Here is a 22,306-nt window from a genome sequence, read left to right on the forward strand (position 1 = left end):
AGTGCCCTGCTCACCTTGAATGTCCATAGTCATCGATGAATACTCAATGGACACTAAACACTATTCTAATTATTTTGTATGCACTGACTACATTAAGTCTTATGGCAAGATTTCAGGTGAAGAGAAATAGTATCATTGTTATCTCATTTTCTAATTGGCAGGACTGACAAACCCAGTAATTGTAGAGCTGGCTTAAGAATCTAGGCAGTTTTACTGCTAAGCTGACACTGCTAACTACTGAGGACTGTGACAAGAATTTCCAGGAAACTGTGACACCACTAGGCCCACTTATCATCATTGACCCAACTGAATGACAGTCTTGACCAGAGTGTAAATCATATGATCGTCTCAGACATAACCTTTTTAAATTAAAATTTTATTAACGTAAAAATCCAGAAACACAGTGACTACATAAATAAGTACCATATTTGGGTACGTGTCCTGTGAGAAGAGTGAAGGGGTAATATTGTTGTGTTATTCATACTTGGTTACATGTGGAAAATGGATAAAACTGCAAAATGGTGCTTATGGTCTTTGCTTTCCCAAGTGTTTATGATACAAATAAATATACAAAAGAACAGCATCCATTCTTCTCTGCAAAGTACAGGCAGTTTGGACTCTTTCCCTATGCTCTATACTCTAACCAACACCAAATTACTGGAGAATTTCTACATGGACTTAGCACAGCTCCCCAGTTCCTGCTTCCCACAGCACTTTAGAAAGGTGTGTTCCTGCACCTGGACTCAGAAGTCTATGTAGGGAAGCTCTTTAGGTGTTCCCTTGAGGCTAAGCTTTCAGAGAACACCTGTCTGGGAAGGTTTGTGGGTGAATCATCTAGCAGGGGAATCGCCGCTTTCCTTCAGGATGTGGTTACTGATCTCCACACTCTGGAAATATTCTTTCCTCCTAGAGGGATGCAGCAGAGGGTTGGCATTGCTCCATCACATGTTCAATAATGTTCTGTGGTTTTGCAGCCCAGGATGCCCTATGCCCCTCTTCTGAGGAGGATGTGTGATTGGCTGACAAGAAGTTTGTCTCATGAAGCCCTGGCCCCAAAGCCTGGTGTCTCTTTTATAAGAACTTTCCCTTCTCTGTCAGGTTCTAGTACAGATCAGACTCTTCACACTTTTTCCTATCATGTTCTCTCACCTAGAGTGGGAAATATGGGATTTCTTAGTCTTCGAATTTCTTAGTACTCATGTGAGCTCATTCATGATCCTCATAGGGGCAAACCCAGAAAGCGGGCCTATGATCCTTGCTAAGAGATATTTATAGGTTTTTTTTTTTCCAAAAGGTGCTTTCTAAAGCCAACCATCAGAAAGGATTATTGATGCTGAGGAATTGGGCTGCAAACAATCACTTCAGAAGCAGCCTGCTCTAAAATCCTCAGTGCAACCCATGCTAAGAATAAGGCAAGGAAGGACAGTAGGAAGGGCTGGAACAAAGATCTTTGCCAGAATTCTCAGCTCCCTGAATGAACAGTAACTCTTAACAGAAAAACCAACGTTGAGAAGCTCATAAGGACTGAGTCTCTTTGAAAAGTAAAATTTCCCTGTAATCAGGGAAGGAAGATTACCCTTAAAAAGGCTTTTAGAATAAAAGTGCCAACCTACAGTGTTTGGCTAGGTGACTATTACCTCAAGAAAATAGGTGAGCATCATTAGTTCATCAGCCCATAGAGCTGTGAAAAAAATGGGCTACTTTATTTTTATCAGTTGTGTCCTTCTACAGTTATTTTGTTTGGAATAAGTTTAGTTTCTGATGATTTCTCCAAATTCTACCTTCCTAATGGAGGTGCCATAGGTTCAGATATGGGAAGGGAAGTGGTATTATTGGGAAAAATGAATTTAGCACTTCAAAGGGAACAAGACCCACAAAAGGCTTGGCGGTTCTTCACCCTAGGGCTATGGCTGATTACTTAAAACCTGCCTTAAAGGCTTGAGGGCAGAGATTTTTTTGCATACATTTTTAGTTTGTTTCCCTGGATATCAACAACCTTAAAGGTGTTTAGGAGCCAGAAAGAAGAAGAAGAAGGGAAGTTACATGTGCAGTGTGTGTGTGTGTGTGTGTGTGTGTGTGTGTACACATGAGATAATGAGGATGGACATTTTTTGTCAGTTCTGGCTCCACATACGCTAGGTATGTGCTCTATAACCATCTGACTGTGTTGCCACCCACTGAATAACTTTTTTTAAAAAAGAATGACAGACATTTGAACATTCAAAAAGAATTTCATACAAATGATTGTTTGACATGACCCATCTCAAACTGAGCAATATCTTTCTCTTTCTTGGGACTTTCTACATAGAATCCCTAAAAATGTTCTTCTTTTTTACTTTAACCTGCAAATAAAAGTGATTCTCAGAGAAACTAGAGCTGCACCACAAAATCCTATCCCTTCTCCCTCCAGAAACCATTAAAGAGTCCTCTCTTCTCTTTACAGGCGATGTTTGAGGGCTGGCACAGCACTGCACATAGAGGAACAAGGTTTGCTGTGGCTGGCGTGGATAATTTGACTGAGGTTGACTTTGGGGTTTTGGAGTGCTGTTGACTTAAGCAAAGTAAGCCGGCAGTCCAGCTGCAGCTTGGGTTTCCTTGATTGACACTATCCAATCCTGGCTGTTTTGTCTAACAGTGGTCCTTTTCAGGTCTCTCCAGGTACAAAACCTGGACCAAATCTTCCAGTTCTGTTCTGCACACCCGACTTGAGCACATCTGGCTGAGCTGAGCTGCTCCTTCAGTGAAGATCTTCCACTTGTCTAAAAGGCAAACATAGAATGGTCAGGAGTGTGTAAGGAATATAACCAGTTCCCTTCACTCATCCCCACATCCTTGTAGCACTCTCTGGACATTTTAAATATAAAAGGCAGGTTGTTTCACTAAAAAAAAAAAAAAAAAAAAAAAAAAAAAAAAAAAAAAAAAAAAAAAAAAAAAGCACCCCCACACACAAATGTGTTTCTAGGATAGAGACAGAAAATAAAACAAGGACTTTTCACTTTAATACACAGCATTTGATAGATATCCCCAAATGAGACGCAAAACTGTTGTCCCATGAGCAAATCCTAAGCACTATGTTTAGACAGCTTTCATTAAAGGATTTATTTGATTTTAAATAGTGTGTTTGTGGGGGTGGGGTGGAACATGCACATGAGTTCAGATGCCAACAGGGTTCAGTAGTACCAAGACCTCTCCTGGAGCAGAAATTGTGAACTACCCTGATGTGCGTACTGGAAACTGAACTTAAATCTTCTGGAAGAACAGTTTACACACTTTAGCCACCGAACCAGCTCCATCCCCCATGTTTAGAATTTTTATAGTGTATTCAGCATTTATAAAATACAGTCTGCTGGCTTACTCTACAGGTGGCTCACTTCACACCAAGTTAAAAAAAAATGCCTGTGGACAGCAATACCTACTGAGCTACTGGATCACAGCTTGCTTTCTTTGGCCCCTTGTAATGGTTTGGGTTACTTGATTATTTATCATTATTTTCCCTGTTCCTCTCTCTTCCTTTGTCAACAACTACTCGTATTTATTTTCTTCTATATCTACATGTCCGTTTGCGTCCTTGGCACCCTGAAATGCCATCCTATGGCTGCTCCTAGCGTTCCATTCACATGCTGTCACGGCCCTTTCTGCTCTTAACTTGGCTGTATCACTTCTATTTGCCTGCTGTTTCACAGCAGATCCTCACTTTTCTTTTGATTCCTGTCTTCCTGGTGATGAAATATGGGGAACCCTGAGCCCAAGCTCAGGAGACTCCTGCTTTGAACTTCCGTGCTTCCCTACTTTCATGAAAGTATAACTGCGACTTGATTATCCCATGTATTTCTCCCTTAAATTCTCCCTATTCATCATGCCTCAGTAGGAAAGTTAAAGACAAAAAGAAGACAAGTGTTTACCAAAGCCTTACTATGTGCCGGGCTATGGAGGTGCATTATATGAATGCATTGGGCTTGTTTCTGTGTCCCCAGGATGTCCTCTGGAGCCCAATCCTGTGGCTTGCTTACAACACAAACTGAAGTGTATTCTATGGTGAAATAGTCATTTTGAAAGTCACACCATTGCTCCCTGGCCCCTAATCTCTGTCTCCTTTATTCCTTAATCCCTAATAAGGATTTCCTGATTCCTGCATTCAAATTTTCATACTGTTCAGTTTAATTTCTATTGATCTTTCAAAAGACATACAGAAGACCTATCTAGGTAGTTCTCAGGCATCCTGATCAAAACACATTCCAAGCAGAGGTTCTTATTCACCAATACCTACCTATTCTTTAGCTTTTCATTGGTGAATGGCATTACTATCTACCTAATCTATAAAGTTATTAATACTGGAGCCATTCCAAAATAATTCCCTCCTCCCTGTGACATATATTCTGTTGACTTAGTTTTAGAAATATCTCTCATGGTGATTTATCCTCTCTTGTCTCACAGACCATATAGTGTGAGAAGTTCTGAATTCAGACTGTCACCAGCTCGGTCACTAAATGGTGCGCCCCACTCCACACAGCCAGACCCTCTTTCTAAAAGCCAGATGGAAACACACCATTTAGCTGCTTACTAACCTCCAGTGCTGTGCTTCATACTGGAAGTCAAATCTAATGTTTTAGCGTTGCAAACAAATCTTTTCCTAGTGTGGAATCACCAAGGTGAGTGCTTCTTAAATTTACCAAAAAGCCCAGAGCACCACGTTGATATCATTGTGTTGATCGTATTGTTTAGCAACTCCCAATGTTACTTGCTTTTTGTGTGCTCTCTTCATTGGCTTCTTCTAAGCCTTTTGACTATTTTATACCAACTCTTTTCATCTTCATTGCACCCTCTGTGGCCTTGGTGATCATCCCTCACCCCCACCCACAGTTCTTGTTTGCTCCTGCCTGAATCTTAACTTAGGCTGCACCTTCGCCCTGGACTGATTTCTTGACCTGTTGCCCAGTCACACCCTTTTCTTTGAAAAAGCACCTCCTCCCCGAAGCCTTCCTCGACTAAGCCCACCTGGCTCTAGTCTCATTGTTCTTTGCAGATTCCCCTGAGCACTTAAGAATTTAACTCCTCACAGCTATTCTAATTCATACCGAAGGCCTGTTCCTGTTCTGTCTTGCCCATTAGAAATTCCCTGTGGATAGAAATCTGGTGCCTTTTATTCCATTAGAAGTGCTCCCCACCCATCCCCACCCCAGCGCCCTGCAGAATCTAGTCCCTAAGCTCCATCTAGTGTAGAAAGTGGGAGAGCTGCAAGTCTGCAAGAATGCCTAGATGCTTTTAAAGAAACATGAGCACCTAGTGGAAGTTCTAAAAGAGTCAGAGAGTTTTGCTGTAACATAGAACGAATAGTCTTTATCTCTGTCTCTCTCCCTCATCCCCAGAGAACACAGCCTTCCAGATACTAAGACTTCGCAATTATACCATACCTGAAATATTGTGAAGCTTCCTTCTACCCTCTTGGGCCTTGGCTTATCAGTTCTAAAAAGATGTTTAAGAATTCTTGACCTGAAATAGCGTGTATGTGGACCATACCAAAATTTGTATTCATCATGTCCAAGCTTCCCTAATGTTGACACCAAGCATTCTTTATGCTCATTGAGAATACATTTAAAAGGTAGAGGTGGTTTCCAGCAAAGAGTAAAAGGAGGTACCACTTACTCAAGGTGGTCCGAGTCACCAGCTTGAAATGATGGAGCTCGCCAAACATCCTCTTGGAAATCTTCTCAATGTGGAAGTGCTGGAGGATGCCTAAGGCCAAGCACAAAGTAGAACAGGTGATGAAATATTTTCTATCTCCTTTTGGAAGCAAAGACCCTCTTTTCTGCCCAGGCTGAGCATATAATCTCATTATTGGGTCTTAGGAGTATTGAGCTAGGCTGTGTAATATACTTAACCAGGAACTTGGATGGTTCAAGAATTTTAATTAACTCCATTTGTTTCCTTGGCTCACTGGCCTTTCTTTAGCTTCTCCTGGGACTGGAGATAAGGAAGGTAGTACTTCTGACCATGGAACTCCTGCCTACACAAAGCATGAGCACGGGTTGGAGTTTCTGTAGCCAGAGGCAGTCTTAGAAGTTCTGCCTTTGGCCATAATTTGGGTAGACTAGTTCCTGCCAAACCACTAGGCTGCCCTCCTGGCTAAACAATAAAAAGCCAGTAGTCAAATCACAGGCATATTATTTGTGTAAATGGAGAAGCTACCCCCATTCCCAAATTCACACAGAGGAGCAAATTTTTCCTTTGGGAAATAGTCATAATCCCTTTAGACTTCTCTCAACAAACAAGCAAGCAAACAAGCAAAATCTAAACAAATGGTATGTGGGAGGAAGCTCGTACTCATCTCCCCAGTTTCCACTTTGCCTAAATTGTTTCTATTAGAGACAGGTAAATAGCTGAAACCTGCCAAGTACTTAAGAAGCAACATGTCACCAGCTCACTTGAACTCAGTAGTCAACAGTGAATAAAGAAGACAAAGCTTGGGTTTTTCTGTGTCTAGGAAGCATAAACCTCCCTTCAGTATGAGTAGAGGCTACTGATATGTTCTACTGGCAAATTGTGAGCCATCTATACTTTACTGGGCTGAAGGATATGTGACTGGGATCAGTGCTTGAGAAACCATCAGATCAGTTCTTAGTCCCAGGTGACTAGTAAACAAACACAATATGGAATTAAAGCTAGAAACTCATAAGGCTTAGATATAAAGCCCAAATAAACATGGCTGAAAAGCATATGCATATCCTATCATACTTTCTAATGGGTGGGGAGAAAAGGCAAGGTTGTTGGGAAAAGGAAAGAGAAAAGATGCTGTAAACATTATAGCAGTATTTCTCAAAGTGGGATCCAAGTACCACTTGAATTAGTATCACAAGTTTCTGCCTTAATCATGAAGTGCTTATAATGTAGCCAAGACCTATTAAATTCTCATCTCTGGAGAAGGACTATCTAGCAGCATCTTAGTACAGTTCTGTGCATGATGTTGAACCGCACACATGTTTCAACACTTGTTATAATCGTTGCTGTTTTGAGATAGAGGCTTACTTTGTAGTCCTGGTTGACTTACAACTATGTAGATCAGGCTGTCCTCGAATTCCAAGAGATCCACCTGCCTTTGCCTCCCAAGAAATAAGATTAAAGGTATGTACCTAGCTATTTGAATACTCTTGAGCCTTGGACAAGAGGTAGGTTCAACAGATAAAGGATCTATCTTATTGTCCAAGAGAAATCTTAAGCCTACCATTGGATTTCTGAAAATCCTTGACCAATCTAGATCAGCACTAGCCTTGTCGTGGTGATGTGAACAGATAGATGTAGGAGCACATTGAGTATTAAAAAGAATATTGTTTGTCGTGGCTGCTGTGAAGAATCAGAAAGGAAACTGGATATCATGATAGGATTGTGAGTGAGATCATAATCTTTTTAGTGTGTGTGTGTGTGTGTGTGTCTGTGTCTGTGTGTGTAGGTGTGTGTACACATGTGTAGGTACATGTGCACCACACCATACACGTGAGGGTCAGAGAACAATTTACTTGTGGGATTCAGTTCCACCATGTGAGTTCCAGGGATGGAGCTGAAGTCATCAAAACTTTACATAGTGAGCCCAAGATCATAATATTTTTGAAAGTTGGAAGGATGTTTTAATTTATCTTAATCCAGAATGCATGGTGTAATTCCATAGACATATCTTCACACTGGAAGAAAGGGTTTTCCTGTTTCTTGAGCTTTGTATTGGAAAGGTAGACTGCAGTTTCTTAGTTTACAATGTTGGCTATAGATTAGAAACACTTTGAGGATGTACAGAAATATACTGATTGATGCACGTGCCTTGCTCAGACCAACAAATTAACCTCTGGTGGTTGGTATTTGATATAATATAACCAAGGCAAAACAAAACAACAAATTGGTTCAATGATAATGATATGCAGCCAGAAAGAGGAAAACAGGGTGTGCTCTTCCTTAGATGTGGATCCTACCTTCTAATTTGTATATATGTGTATTTTTGTGAGAGTAAGCATATGTGTTAATGTTGGGAAGCTAGAAGAAAAAAGGCTTTAGGGGAGAGATGTACAGAAGACAACAGCATTTAACATGAAAGTAGAAGGGGAAATACTAGGAGTGAAGGAGTCTATGGAAGTTAGTCAGGAAAATGGAATGGGTCAAACAAATTAACTAACTAGCTAACTAATGAATGAATGAACTATATATAAAAACTTGCTACTTTGTAACCTAATTAAAAAATAAGAATGAAATTAGAAAAGACATATTGGTCGAAATTGAGCCACATGCATTTCTTTCTAGAAGTTATAAAAATGAAAATAGTGGAAGAATAAGAGTCAAAAAGATATGTAGAGAGAATGTATCTATTATTGAAAATTTTAATGAAAACAAAAGGCTTTGCTACCAGAAGAAGAAAGAATCCCTCCTTCAGATTTTGGTGCTGTGAAAAAGACAACCCTGGGAATCTTAAGAGTTAATCATTAATCTTTAGTACAGGCTGTGTTAAATTTGAAAGCATAATATCGATGCTAGACACCTACTAGTTTCTGTGCAACAGTATAACTTCTGACCCAAACACAGGAACATGCTGAAGCCAAATTATGGAAAGTAGTTCTTTCTCTGTTACACATAAAAACACAAATTCAATGCTGTTTTGCTTACCCTTTCGAATAGTCCAAACATGGACCTCTACTTGAGGTGGTCTCTCGGTCTCCAGTGCTACTTTTCTGGTTGTCTCTCCATCCTCCATGAACACAGACTCATATACAGGCATGGTTTCTTCTCCACAAAAGGAACCTCTGCTGTCAAAGTTTTGGCTTGGAGGTTCTTCTGGAACCAGGAAGCAAGTAGAGGTTTGGCATAGATTGTTTTAAAACTAGAAGTGAACTTCTGTATTTAGCTATCTCACTGTTTATAATCTCTGACACTGAACAGGAGTAAACAATCAACAGGAACATTTTTACAGAAACACAGTTTCCAGATTTACCTCACTAACTCAGCTCCAGCTGATTCTTTAGCAGCCATCAAATCACCGAGACACATAAAACCTCTCATGACTCCATGTGATGACAGAATCCATGGCTGTGTAGGTTACACCCACAAACTGAAGTGGATCTCCCTACAACAGTCACTGAGAAGCGGACTTCAATGAAGAAGTATAGCATAGCCAGGTATACATTTCTTAGGTACTTAAGGGAGAACTGAATTTTTCATACTAGAGTAGAATCGTGTTCCATCAAACCCCATGTTGCTAAAAGAGGCCCAGGAAATGGGCTGAGAGGGCTTTGGTTAGCTTCTCTGACATCATTTCTGTATACTTAGAAAACACTCATGACACTCACTTATGTGCATATACTTGCCCGACATATCCATCCAAATTGGCTTGACATTTCTGAATGCTCTTTGATTTGTTTGTAAGAGGAATGATAATACCGGATCAGCACCAGTGCCAAAATCTAGATGTCAGATTAGTCATGTGTATGCTATGCCAAAGGAGCATACGGTTAGGAGATACACACACACACACACACACACACACACACACACACACACAAATTGGTCAGATCCACCATCTGTGTGAGGATCATATCCTACGTATACTAAACTGTTGAACTTCAGCTCCTAGGAATAAAGAAAGGCACCAGCCCCATAATACTTGGCATTTCACAGGACAGTCCCCATTGCCCAGGGTGCATACCAAAAAATAAGTTCCCCTGGTTGATTATTGGTGAGTTGTTCATTTGCTAGGTGTGTATTCAAAGAGTATAACTCAAATAAAGAACAATGAAGAAAAAGCCTTACACACCATAAAAACTTTGAGACTGTACGGAAGCCATCTACCAGAATAGGTGACCTGTCAGTGATGAAACCACTTAAGGGTTGAATGTTTGGGGGAATCTGTGGCTCATACTCACTGTTGTTTAATCAGACACATTGGACAGGACATTTTGATCAAATTGCTATTGTATGTCTCTTTTGGACCCAATTAAGTTTCTTCTCTACTGCCATCTCCCACCATTTGGCACTCGGAGGACAAAACCATTGTGATCTCTTGACAGTTCTGACTTGGATCATTCATTTTGTGGATTATCCTTAGAATCAAGCTTCATTTCTTCCCTTGTCGTTCTTTTTAGCTAGTTGATTACTTGGCAGGCCAGTCCTGTTTTGGTAATGTTAGATAATGAAGGGCTGTGAGCTAAGTTTTCAAATGAGAAGAAGGGACTTCTAGGAATTCAATTGTCACCTATATAAGGAGGGCTGAATGTTGGCTATGAATGTAACTGACCCATGTAACCCAACCCATGATGTTACTAGAAGTCACATGCTCAGAGTTTTCTCATTATCTGAACGAGTCATTTAGAAGCACCAACCCCTCCTAAGATCTGGACTTACACAACTGAAGAAATCCACAAACAACAAAACTCCATTAGCGACTCAGCCCTAGTTGAAACTGGAAGACCCTAAAAGAGGCAAATTTTGTCCTTAGATGTATTCAATAATATCTTGCACTTTTCACACTTGCCATCTCAAGGCACCTCACCTCCATGCTCGTCTACTCTCATCTCCTTTTCAGCGAACCGTGCCACAACTGAAGTCATTGCTGGCCATGTCCATTCCCCATGAGAACACTATCCTGCGCCATCTAGAACTAAGAAACTTAGATACCATTATTTGGGGAGGTGGTGATGACAGACGAAGATGTGTTATCTCAGCTCAGGAAAGTTTTTATGTCATGACAAGGACATTTAATGATCAAATCCAAAAAGAAATATGTAAGGAATTCCAGGTATCAGGGCAGCAGTACCGGGGGTATGAGAAGTGAGTTGGGAAACTTGTAGTCAATCCAGGAAGTGAACACTGACATAAAGGGCAAGGCTGGCCTCTAGCAGAGCAATAGAAGAGAGGCAGAACTTAAATCCTTTACCTTGCTTGGCCCGTGTTTGCTGCTGATGGAGCCTGCTATCATTTGTTAGGATGAGACTTGGTCACCAGTGAACTTTCTTCACTACCAAAACAGTATTCTTTTTCTTTCACTGCTTTGTCCGTTTTCCTCTAGATCACGTGCCATTATTTTAAGAAGACACTGATGGTGTGATATTCCTGTTTGTGGACCCCCACATGGCATCTAGGAGTCTATCTGAACATCACATTTTTCAGAAAAGCCTTCCCTGACTACTGTCTTAAAAATGTTTTGTTTTGTTTTGTTTTGCTTGCACTAGTCACCATCTCCTGATCTTGTGCCATTTCCCTTCACAGTTCCCATCACCTGCTAAAATTAATATTCATTTGGTTTCACCGTGTTTCCTCTCCACAACAATGCAAGAACAAGGCTGTAGCCTTTTCTTGTCTTGTTCACCTCTCCATCTTCAGTGTTTGTGTTTCCATGCAGTAGGTCTTAACCGTGCATCTTTTAGGGTGATCATAATACGAACTCCTTAATACTTTGTAAATGCTGAATTTCTGTGCAGGTGCCTGGCCATGCAGACAGAGACTCTTGGGCAATATGATCCCTAGGAGTGATTTAAAGTGCACAAACCCAGGTCTGGCTCTGAGAGAGGAAAGTACGTAGAATGAAATTGGAACTCTCTCTTTCCATGATGCCTGATGGACAGGTTATCTCAACATATCTGATTAGGATGGAAAACAGTCAAAATAGCTCATCAGGGGAAACAGAATTCACTCAGTCAGATTGTATAATATATTGACAATTGGGATTCTGGAAGGTGGTTTTTAAAACAACAACTTTTATTATGTTTTTCAAGTGATGAAAGTAATACATGTTTACTATTGAAAATTTTAAAAATACAAGTTAAAGAAGAAAATAGGAATACTTAATAAGGCAGTTATCCAAAGATGATCTCTGTAAACATTCTGTCATAGTCCCTTCCAGGCTTTGAAAAAATCTAAACACAGACAAACTCCTTCTTAAACATGAAAATTAAGTATAATACACATTTTTGTAGCTTGCTTTTTAAGTTAGTATTTCCATGTCAGCAGTCTTCGTCTACAATGATCTTAATGTCTGCATAATTTTCCACAGTGCGCTTTTACCATAATTTAGCCATTCCCTTATGAGTGAATTTGCTGATTATTGTCAAGTTCTCACTATTATAAATAACATCACTGCACCAAAAATCCTGGATTTTAGACCTTTATGTGTCTCCATTTACTTTCTCAGGGGTGGAGTTGCTTATCTGGATGCTTTTAAAACACAGCCAACCTGAGAGGGAAACTATTTTTTTAAACTACTGCATGCTTAGTTTCAATTTTCTTCTTTTACTTCAAATACTCATAGGAATAAAGTCCTAAGTACAGTGTGAAATGAGATTTTTGTCTGAAAATAAAAGAAGCAAATTGGAATACCTTATCTTCAGTATTTAGGTAACTATAGATTTTTTTTTTTTTTTTACCATAGATGATCCTTTAAGGGTAAATGTTAGGCCTTTGGCCCAAGAGATTGGGGATTGCAACTGACATAAAGATTTATGGATTAAATTAGATCACAGACTTTGAAGTGACAATAAGTCACCATGTTTGGGTGGCTCTGATATCCATATCATTTCTAGAATATGCTCCCTACATACCCCTAATAAACATGCTTTCACCTGAATTTTAGTGTGTTTATTTCTCTACTATTGGTTAGCTCTTATCTTTTATATATCCACATGACTTTATATATCCCTATGACTTTCACCATGGGAGATGAAGGCCATTAGAGTTACCTCAAATCTTTACTTCCCAAACTTTAATATACTTCGAGTAGAATCACTCGATGATCTTAACTGCTGATTTGGATGCAGAACAGGTAGAGGCCTGAGAGTCAGCTTTTGTAATTATCTCCTAGGTGCTGCTAGTCCACAAACCACATTTTTAAGGACAAAACTATGAGCCACTGTGAGCAGACAGTAATTGTTCTCAAACTTTTCTGCACATCAAAGGAGTCCTAGAAACTAAAAAGAGGGTCCAAGCCCATGCCACGATTCAAATTAATTAGATTGCAATATTTGAGATGAGGCACAGGTACTTTTAGAAATCCCCTGGGGATTCCAATGTACAGCCAATTTCAGGACTCATTGGCTCATATGAAGATACTCATGTATTACACTGAATGCTTGCTTGCATGCTAGGCCGGAGCAATTGTTTAATGGAAGAGATGGATGATCTGTCCATCTCCATTTAAAAAAAGTGTTTTTCAATTGTATTTATATAAATTCTTTTCAGAAGGCCTAAGAAATAATAAATTCATGTGCCTGGGAATGGCTAATTCACTGATAGTGGAATTCTGGGATTGGGGTGGTGGTGGCTGTAGGAAGCCACTTGCTCTAACCATCTCATTTTGAAGAAACAGAAATGGAGGCTCATAAAGGTGAAGGTGCTTGTTCTAGAACACAAGAAAAGCTGTAGCAAGCCAAAGTTACAATGCCAATATTATAGATGGTAATTTTTTAGGTAGCTCATGTCTTAAAAACCACCATTTTAATAATTTGTGCTTGGAATAGATCAGCAACAGTTTCAAGTAAAAAAGACAATGAGCTGGAAGTGACCTGGGTTTGACATTTTGATTGTATTGTCAATTAGTTTCATGAGTCTAGGAAAGTCAGTTTATATACTTTACTGTTCTTGTCATTAACGAAGAAATAATATGATTATAGAATTTTAGTGTTAGAAGGTGGTAAAGGGGAGATAGAGGCTAGATAATAGATCCTAAAATACCATTAGAATGAACTGTTTCTTTAGCACAGTGGAGTTACCTTATCAAAAACCAATTGATGATAAATTTTAAAATGACTAGAAGCGACTAGGGATAAATATCAGAGGAGAGAGAATAGTAATTACCCTGACCTAGTAATTATACCATATATATGTATATGTGCATATATTTTGAATTAACATACTGTACCCCATAAGTGTATACAGATACGATGTCTCAAAAATTTAAAAAGAAATTGCAAATTAATTATAAATATGGAGCACAGTAATAAACTTTATAATTTTTTACATGGGGTTAGATACAAACGGATTTGATGTATTTTCAAGGTTCAAATAATGACCTTAGATTTGGATCAGAACCTAATTTTTCTCCACTGTAACTCATGCATATCTCAACTGAAAAGAGTACTGGATTATGTCTTGAAGTGAGTTAATGATTTAAAATGTGAAAGGTATGACTTTTCCTAAATCAGTGACAACGTAAACTCTCTAATTTCGAAAAGCAAGAACAAATTAAGCAATTTGGCATGTGTTTGAGGTTGTAGACAAAAGAAACTCTGAGTAGGTAATTCCTTCAAAGCAACCATCAGTGTCTCAAAAGAGGAAAGGATGAAGTTCATTCTTGCTAGGACTATTATCATTAGAACTATAAGACAGGTCATTTATAGTTTTGACACACAAAGAAAACTGAATAGGACTATGTGTGAATCTCATTCAGCCAAAGGCAGGGCCTCCAGCCAATGCACCTTTTGCCTTTTTACCTGGGCACACCTTGCAGCACTTTCCATCTATTTTTTGAGGATACTTGCAGGGATATCGATTGGGGCAGTGGATTTTCTTACATTCCTGCTTGGTGACATTACAAGTGCATAGTACACATTCCACAATGCCAAATGCTCGTAGATTTGGGTGCCAGGACTCTCCATGGGAATAGGTCTTTCCATTGGAAACACACACTGGAAGAGATCACAGGAGTAGAGAGAGTGGAGATGAATTACAAGCTTTAGAGCACTACTCATGCATTCTTTAAAATATCAATCATCTTTTGTTCTGGGCAAGAAGATGCATTTATGGAGATAGTCTCCTACCACAGCACTCACTGAGTGATAAGCTACATTCAGTAGTTCTCCACGTGCATCTGCATCAGCCTCTGGATGCTTACAAATAGTCTGACAAATAGTGTGCAAACTGCAAAGAGTTTTTCAGTGGGGTACATAGTGAATGAATACATTAAAATGGAGTTCTATTTGTCTTGAACATCTGATAAAGCATCTCAAGTAGAATGTAGTATTTTTAATACCTTGAGTGCCACAGAAAATGTGTATGGTCTAAGTTGTTTTGCTTCTGGGTATTTCCCCAAGAGATTTGCTACCTAGGAGGGCTAGATGAAAAAACTGCTTCTTTCCAAAGGGCCAATTTCATGTAAATTATGAATCAAATCCATTCAGAATATGAAATACTATAAGGGCCTAACTTATCCATAGAGATGGATGAGCATGGGATTAAGTGTTGCCAAACTATGTTTTGGTACAGAAAGTGGGGTGCTAAGACAAGGGTGAGAGGAAAAGGACACACATGTGTTAGGTAACTTGTGAAATGGTAGCACTTATCTTCAGTGCTTAGATTTGGGTGCCAGGACTCTCCATGGGTATCACTTTAATCTTCAGACATTTTTACAAGTTTCCCATTGGTAACTGTTGTAGAAATGTGACCACAGCAAGTAAGTACTTGCCTTACAGACAGATATCTTTTGCCCCTCAGGCAGTTGGTAGGGGAAGTATAGTCATTGACTCAATGTTTTCTGAAATACCTTAAAAGAGCATTCATTTGGGCTACAGGGAAAGGGAATATATTTAGAAAAATAGACAAAGAACATCTTTCCATATATGTCAGCTTTATGGAGCTAGGATCCAGGAAAATAAATGGACAGGCAGTGAAATGAATGGAGATGCCCGAGAATGAATCTTCTCCATCTCTAAAAGGCTGAGACTGTGGATACGGCAAGCAGTAATTGGGTTTGGGTGTGTCTTTTATTATTTCCATAGTCTCATCACACCCAAGGAGACCTGTCGGCATCTTGATCATCGTTATCTGTAGGGTAGGGTGGATTGCTTTGGGCAGGGCTGGGGGAAGACATATTCCCAGTTGGGGCGTTTCTAGGAACTGACTGATTTGGCTGCAACAGACTCAGGATGAATCATTGGGCTATTTCTTTCTCATCAAGTCCACTGGGTCACATTAAAGAATATGAACGATGTTGACTGTCTTTTATTGTACATTGCAAGAACTGCATGAGTACTGGGCCCTCTTAACAGGTCAATCTGTATAAAGATTTCCAAGAACCTAACCTGGAGAAGATCCCAGTGCACAGAGATTCTCAATAGATACTAAGGAGTGAGGCTCAGGGCTATGAACAGAATCATAGAAATCAGACAGGATGTATTGTTCTTTCTTTTCCACCTTTTTCCTCCACTTGACATAGTAACATGGTTTTCTAGAACATTTTGAACAAATGGGTACAGAGTTGGCTTCAAGGACATTTTGACAGGATTCAAATTTCAAATGGAGAAGTCTTGTCATTTTTGTTTTGTGAATTTGAACAAAGATCTAAGAGTATGCACCTTAGTTATTATGGAGAGAGCTCAGTGGAAGTGTGATCCACTCTCAGGGAACACAGGGCAGGCAGCACTATTTAGAGTTCTATAGCTAAGTGCTGCTGTTCTTCTAAACCTTTGGACTATGGGAACAATCCAGACTGAGCAGAATCCCACACTTTGCAGTGGAATAAAATGTAGCCTTAGAAGGGAAGGCAGCCTCCTCCCACCAACAAAATTCCAGAAGATGATTTTGAATCATCCAGCTGGGGTTTGGGCGTTAAGGTGAAGACAAGAGATTCTTCAGTGAACTCTAACAGAAAGGTCAAAAGAGAAGAGCTGTATCCAAATAAATGTGTCAGATAAAGAAATTTGAAACAGCCAGGGCTTTTGTAGGACACCAAGGCTGTCAGGGGATGAGCTTCTACTGTGAAAAATGAAGAGTTCTTAGGGAAATTATGTTATATGAGGCTTTCAAAGTCTATTTTTGTCCTTGATCATTTTGTTTAAGGCTTGCAATGCTTCCAGAGCAAAGGGAATCTACTGGGGGTAATTTAGGATTGAAAACTCCAAATATATCTTTACCTAACTCTTCTTCCTTCCATAATGTTGTATTGGAAAGCCTTGCAAATTAAAAGCCATGCATTTCTAGTCAAACAAAGGACAATAATGCATATTTCAAACTATTTTAACAATTATTGTTTTATTAAATTGCATCTGGAGTTTTCTCTTGAGCCGGTAGATTTAAAAAGTGATGTTCTTATGTATAATCTGAAATTTACATCTAACTAGTAACAGATGTGATGAACTAACTTTGGCTTGACCAGCTCTGTTGGGCTTTATCCTAGGACTTCTTTGTAATGGGTTGTTTTTTTCACCCCTGCTTTTCATGCATTTGGTTCAATAATTTACTTTTATCCTGTCCAAAGAATTGCCTTTTGATTTATTTTTCTCTCTAAAGAAAATAAAACATGCTTGTGGTTATGTAAAAAGGAACCAGTTGAGCATTGGTTCCAAAGAACTGATTGACAGGATACCCAACAAACTCAAAATCAGTCAATATTATGCCATTCTCTTCTTCCCACCTCCACAATTGGATTTGGGGTATTTGAGTCAGGGGAGAAAATGAACATATATGGATGCATATGCAACCAAACTCAAGGCTGAGTGTATTACAGTGTTAACCTGTTCAGTGGTCCCAGTGCTCAGATAGGTGGTTTCTGGACATCTCACTGACTCACTCAATTGGAAGCGTGATCCTCATTAGCAAAATCTCTAAGATTGGATGCAAGATTATTTAACAAGAGTCCCAGGAGAAAGGTTTAACACTTAACTATTGATATTTAACACTTAACTATTGAGAAGAATTTCGGCAGTGTTGGGCACCGAGTACCTTTGAATGTTGGGTGTCCTGCTTATAAAAAAAAAAAAAAGGTGGATTTTTTTCCCAAATGACTTCCAACTCCCAGAGGCAATGGTCAAAATGTTAGAGGCTGCTTCATAAGCACAAAAGATACTTGTGTACACTACTCTGGGTACATTTGGGAAAATTCTTATAAGTTACTTCCAGTCACCTGTTCATATCTATTTACAGACTTCATATTAAGTGATCCACATGTAAGTATGCAGGTTTTTTTTTTAATGGGATAAAGTGCTCTGTCCCATAAATGTTTCATCATTCTCTAAATATCAGGAATGCTGAGGAGGTTTCCCTTTACCTTGTCCATGTTTGTGCTTGTTATTGATGACAATCTGCACGATGGTCCCTGATGCTTGCTGGGAATCTATAACAGCTCCGCGGTGACTTCTGCTCCCAGGAAAGCGGGGAAGACCTCCAGCTTGTCTGCTTGGAGGAGGATCGTAGGGAGAACGGAGGTAAGAATGTCTCTATAAATGACAAGGAAAAGAAGTTCAAGACAAATATCCACAATGAGATGGCAGGTGTTGAGTTATATGCGGCAGCAACAATTCAATGGCTTTGATTTGTAGTGATGAACTCCGATCTTAATGGTATGTCTTTCTAAATCAACAAACATAAAGATGCCACTGGGTGAAGGCAGCACTAACAATTTGCTGAATCTTTTCGTCTCTCCTTGTAGATGGCACAGAGAAACTCCTGGGGAAGAAAACAGCCCCAAAGGCTGAAGCGTCTTCCTTTTAAGAGACTCATGTTTTCCAGTTTAAGAGTTAGCCTGCAACACAGGGCAGAAGGTAACAGGTCACAGGAAAAAGTCCAAAGTGGTGTTTAAATTATGAGGAGAGATGCTTGTTGGCGAGAGTTTGTGACCGGGGCCATGAACAGTGGGTAGACTTTTTTTTTTTTTTAAACAGGCAGTTTGTGGGGAATATTCCAGGCAGAAGTTTCCAAATTGAGAAGGTGTAGCAAAGAACATAGAGTCCTTAAAAGGGAACAGTTGAAGGATAACATTCCAAAAGGGGGTTGGAGCCAAATCATGGAGGACTTTAAATGACAAGCTCAGGGGTAAGTGCTTTATTTGGTAAATGATAGAGGTGGGAGTGTGGAGGCCTTTGAGGGATTTTTTTTAAAGTTGGGAAATGCCTTAACCAAAAGTTTGTTTCAAAGCACTAAAGTGAAGAAGAGGGAAAGCTGGGAGTCAAATAGGGTCTCAGAGATGTATCCCGAGAGTAAAAACGCAGGCAATGTGGTAGAGCTCTTCACTGATAGAGAAAAGTGGTACAATGCAAGTTCTATAGAGTCAAGCATTGTTTACTGCTCTATCTCTGGTGCCGAGAACAATGTGCAGTATCTAGAGTGTAGGCATCCATAGCTGTTAAGTGAATAAAAGTATGGAGTCTTTGGTACGACTACTCTTTCATCCAAGGCTATTGATGAGCTCTACTCGTCTTCTTCTCTTTCCCTGGAGCTGGGGTGGAGTGCTCTATTCAAGAAGGCTTGAATAATAATGAAGCATTAGGGATTAGAGCATTAACGCGCACTGTTGTAGAGACATGTATTATGAGTAAAGAAGGCAAAGTCCATGAAAGGGTTTCACAGGCAGTAAAAAAGGAAGATCCTTATATTCACTGATAGAGGGAACAGAGAAACTTAGGGAATCCTTTGACCCCCACCTAACCAATAAGATGAATTGATTTTTGCTCTGCATCATAAGCACATCTTCTGAAAAGTTTTGCTTTGAAAGAAGAGAAAAGTGAACAGAAACTGGAAGACAAGGACTCCTTTGGACTTCTGAAATAAAATATTATCCTCTATATCTATGAGTCTGCTCTGGCACATTGCATAACTGTTCACACAAACAAGAATTTGCTCCAATTTGTTATCATGCACATGGATGGGATTCTTAGGGCAAATATTTCTCATTCCCACAATGGTTTATATATCTCTTTCTGCCATAATCGGCTGTATTTCACAGAGGCCATTACAGGCTGTTCTTTCCCTCCTGTTCTTTGACAATATTTTTTGCCAAAGACACATGAATTTTGCGTGGTGGGTGTTCCACTGCAGCCGAAAGAAAGGTGCTCAACAGCAACACCATTAGGGAGGGTCAGTGAGTGACCTGAGGAAAGTTGCAAGTACATGATGTTCTCTGATTTGCAATGGTGAGCACAAAACGCAAAACTGTTCTTTAGCACTGGGGAGAAGTATGGGAAATGGTCGTAAACAAAGAACAAAAGCAGAGGCATTGAGATTTTGAGCAGAGGGCCTATTGTAGACTGCACAGCTGCACACATTCGTCTTAAGTTGGAAATGTCTTCACAGCTTTGCCTGCACACTTGGTCCTTGCCTGGTGTTACTTTTTGGAGAGGTTATGGAACTTTTGAAATGTGAGATCTGTCTGTTTGAGGTGGTTCACTAGACAAGGACCATTTGCCTCCTGTTCCTGTTCAGTTATCTACATCTTGGTGTGACTGTATCCCGTGAAGAGCTCCAATCACTGTTTCCAGTACTACAAATTGATCCCCCCAAGTCACCATGCCTTCTCTCCCACTACAGACTGATATGTCTGGAGACTTTGTGTCAATCTTTCCTCCTAAGTAGCTTCTGTCCACTATTTGTCACAGCATAAAGAGAACTAATCCATCTTGTCAGTCTTTTATTTTGCAAGTAGTGGAGTGGAGAACAGAAAATAACAAGAATTTCTTCAGAATAGGAGGTAGAGATTTTAAGGATGGAGTGGAAGTGGTAGTATTTAGAAGACAGTTAGGAAGAAAGAAGAAAAGAAGTAGAAAGAGGAGGAATAGCAGTAACTAAATGCTATTCCAAGCAGAAAGACTTTCAGCTATTTTGTTGTTTTTTAATTCAATATATTCTTTATTTACATTTCAAATGATTTCCCCTTTCCTGGATTCCCCCCTCCCTGAAAATCCCATAAGCCCTCTTCTCTCCCCCTCTTCCCCAATCTACCCTTTCCCACTTCCATGTCCTGATATTCCCCTACACTGCTACACTGAGGCTTTCCAGGGTCAGAATGGCTAAGTTCAAAGACTTAGGAGAAAACAGGTGTTGGGGAGGATGTGGAGAAAGAGGAACACTCCTCCACTGCTGGTGGGATTGCAAGCTGGTACATCTAGTCTGGAAATCAGTCTGGCGGTTCCTCAGAAAACTGGGCATGACACTTCTGGAGGACCCCACTATTCCACTCCTGGGCATATACTCAGTTATAGTGTTTAGAATGGCATATACAGACAAGACTCTGCCATGACTGCATGGAAAGATTACCCAAGGATCTATAAAAAATGCCAAGAACTTGTTGTCACCCCTAGAGATTCTGATATAACTGGTCTGAGGTAAGGCCCGGGCATCAGGAATTTTATACAGTCTATAGACACATCTAATTTGAACACAAGGTAGGGAATCATAAACATAAAGAGTTTTCTGCTTGGGGCAAGAGGTAGAAGGTGATGGTGTGTGAATGTTTTAACCTTTTATAATTTTTGAGAATATATTATAATTCTAGCATTTCTCCCTTCTCTTTCCTCTCTCCAACCTTCCTTGCTGTTTTATATTTATGGACTCTGTTTTCATTAATAGTTATTGTGTGCAAATACACATGTATCTTCCTAAATATAACCTTCACAGTCTGTAGAATGACTGTTTTGGAGTCCTCTGACCAAATAAAGTTCAGGAGCCAGTCTGACCTCATAAACTGAATAGAAGAAAAAGCATCAAGACCTTGGAACTGTAAGTGAAACTGGAGCTTATCTTTAAAATGAGTTGTTAAAAGGCTGCTTGAGAGGAGAAGAAAGGCAAAAAAAATGTTTGCTAGAAATATGTTTTGCTCAGTATTTTGGTACTTCTGACTTACTAACTTGAAGGGTTGAAAACACTGTTCAACTTTTGAGGTCTGTCTAGAAGATTTTTTCCCATTTGACAAAGCCCCTCCATTGAAGACCCTCTCCCACAAACTCTTCCTTTCCTTACTCTTGTGTTTAAAGTATGAGGAGTTTACATGGTCTCACTCATATAAGGAATCTAAAATGTATATCTAATGTAGAATGTGTTACCAGGGGAAAGGAGGAAGGGATGTTGTAAAGACTTGCCATAAGTCTTACTTAGACAGCAGCAAGAAGATCTGGCACCCTACTGCTTATATATAACAATAGTGAAGTACATATTGTACTTATCTAGAAGAAAAAATTTTGAAGGCATTGACTCCAGATTATAAAAGAGGAGACAGATATGTTTAACACAATTTAAACATTAAACAGTGCATTCATTACTGAAATACCACATGGTACTCCAATAACTGACAAAATTTTATGTATTAAGTGAATTTTTAAAGAAAAGATAATGATATGGGGGTACTGAAGAGATGGCTCTGCAGTTAAGGAAATACATTGTTCTTGCAGAGGATCTAATTTGGTTTCTCACCACCTATGTTTGCTGCCTCACAAACATCTGTAAATCCAGGTTTATATCTGATAACCTCTTCTGGCTTCTATGGATATAGCACCTATTCTTGCACCTTCCTGTATGTATGTATATATGTGTATGTGTATATATATATATACACATGTATATATATACACACACACACACATAT

The 22,306-nt window shown here is 39.5% G+C and overlaps 1 protein-coding gene across 1 annotated transcript in view; it reads right to left on the reverse strand.

The window, feature by feature from the left end:
- Positions 1 to 392: 392 nt before the first annotated feature.
- Positions 393 to 22,306, reverse strand: part of Chrdl1 (chordin like 1) — a 110,226-nt gene continuing 88,312 nt past the window's right edge. Inside the window, 5 exon segments of the mRNA XM_052171137.1 lie at positions 393 to 2,759; positions 5,644 to 5,733; positions 8,641 to 8,808; positions 14,451 to 14,645; positions 18,002 to 18,170. Of these exon segments, the coding sequence (XP_052027097.1) occupies positions 2,629 to 2,759; positions 5,644 to 5,733; positions 8,641 to 8,808; positions 14,451 to 14,645; positions 18,002 to 18,170 (753 nt within the window). The 3' untranslated portion in view covers positions 393 to 2,628.

This window comes from Apodemus sylvaticus, chromosome X, assembly GCF_947179515.1.
Source record: "Apodemus sylvaticus chromosome X, mApoSyl1.1, whole genome shotgun sequence".
NCBI classification, from domain to species: Eukaryota; Metazoa; Chordata; class Mammalia; order Rodentia; family Muridae; genus Apodemus; species Apodemus sylvaticus.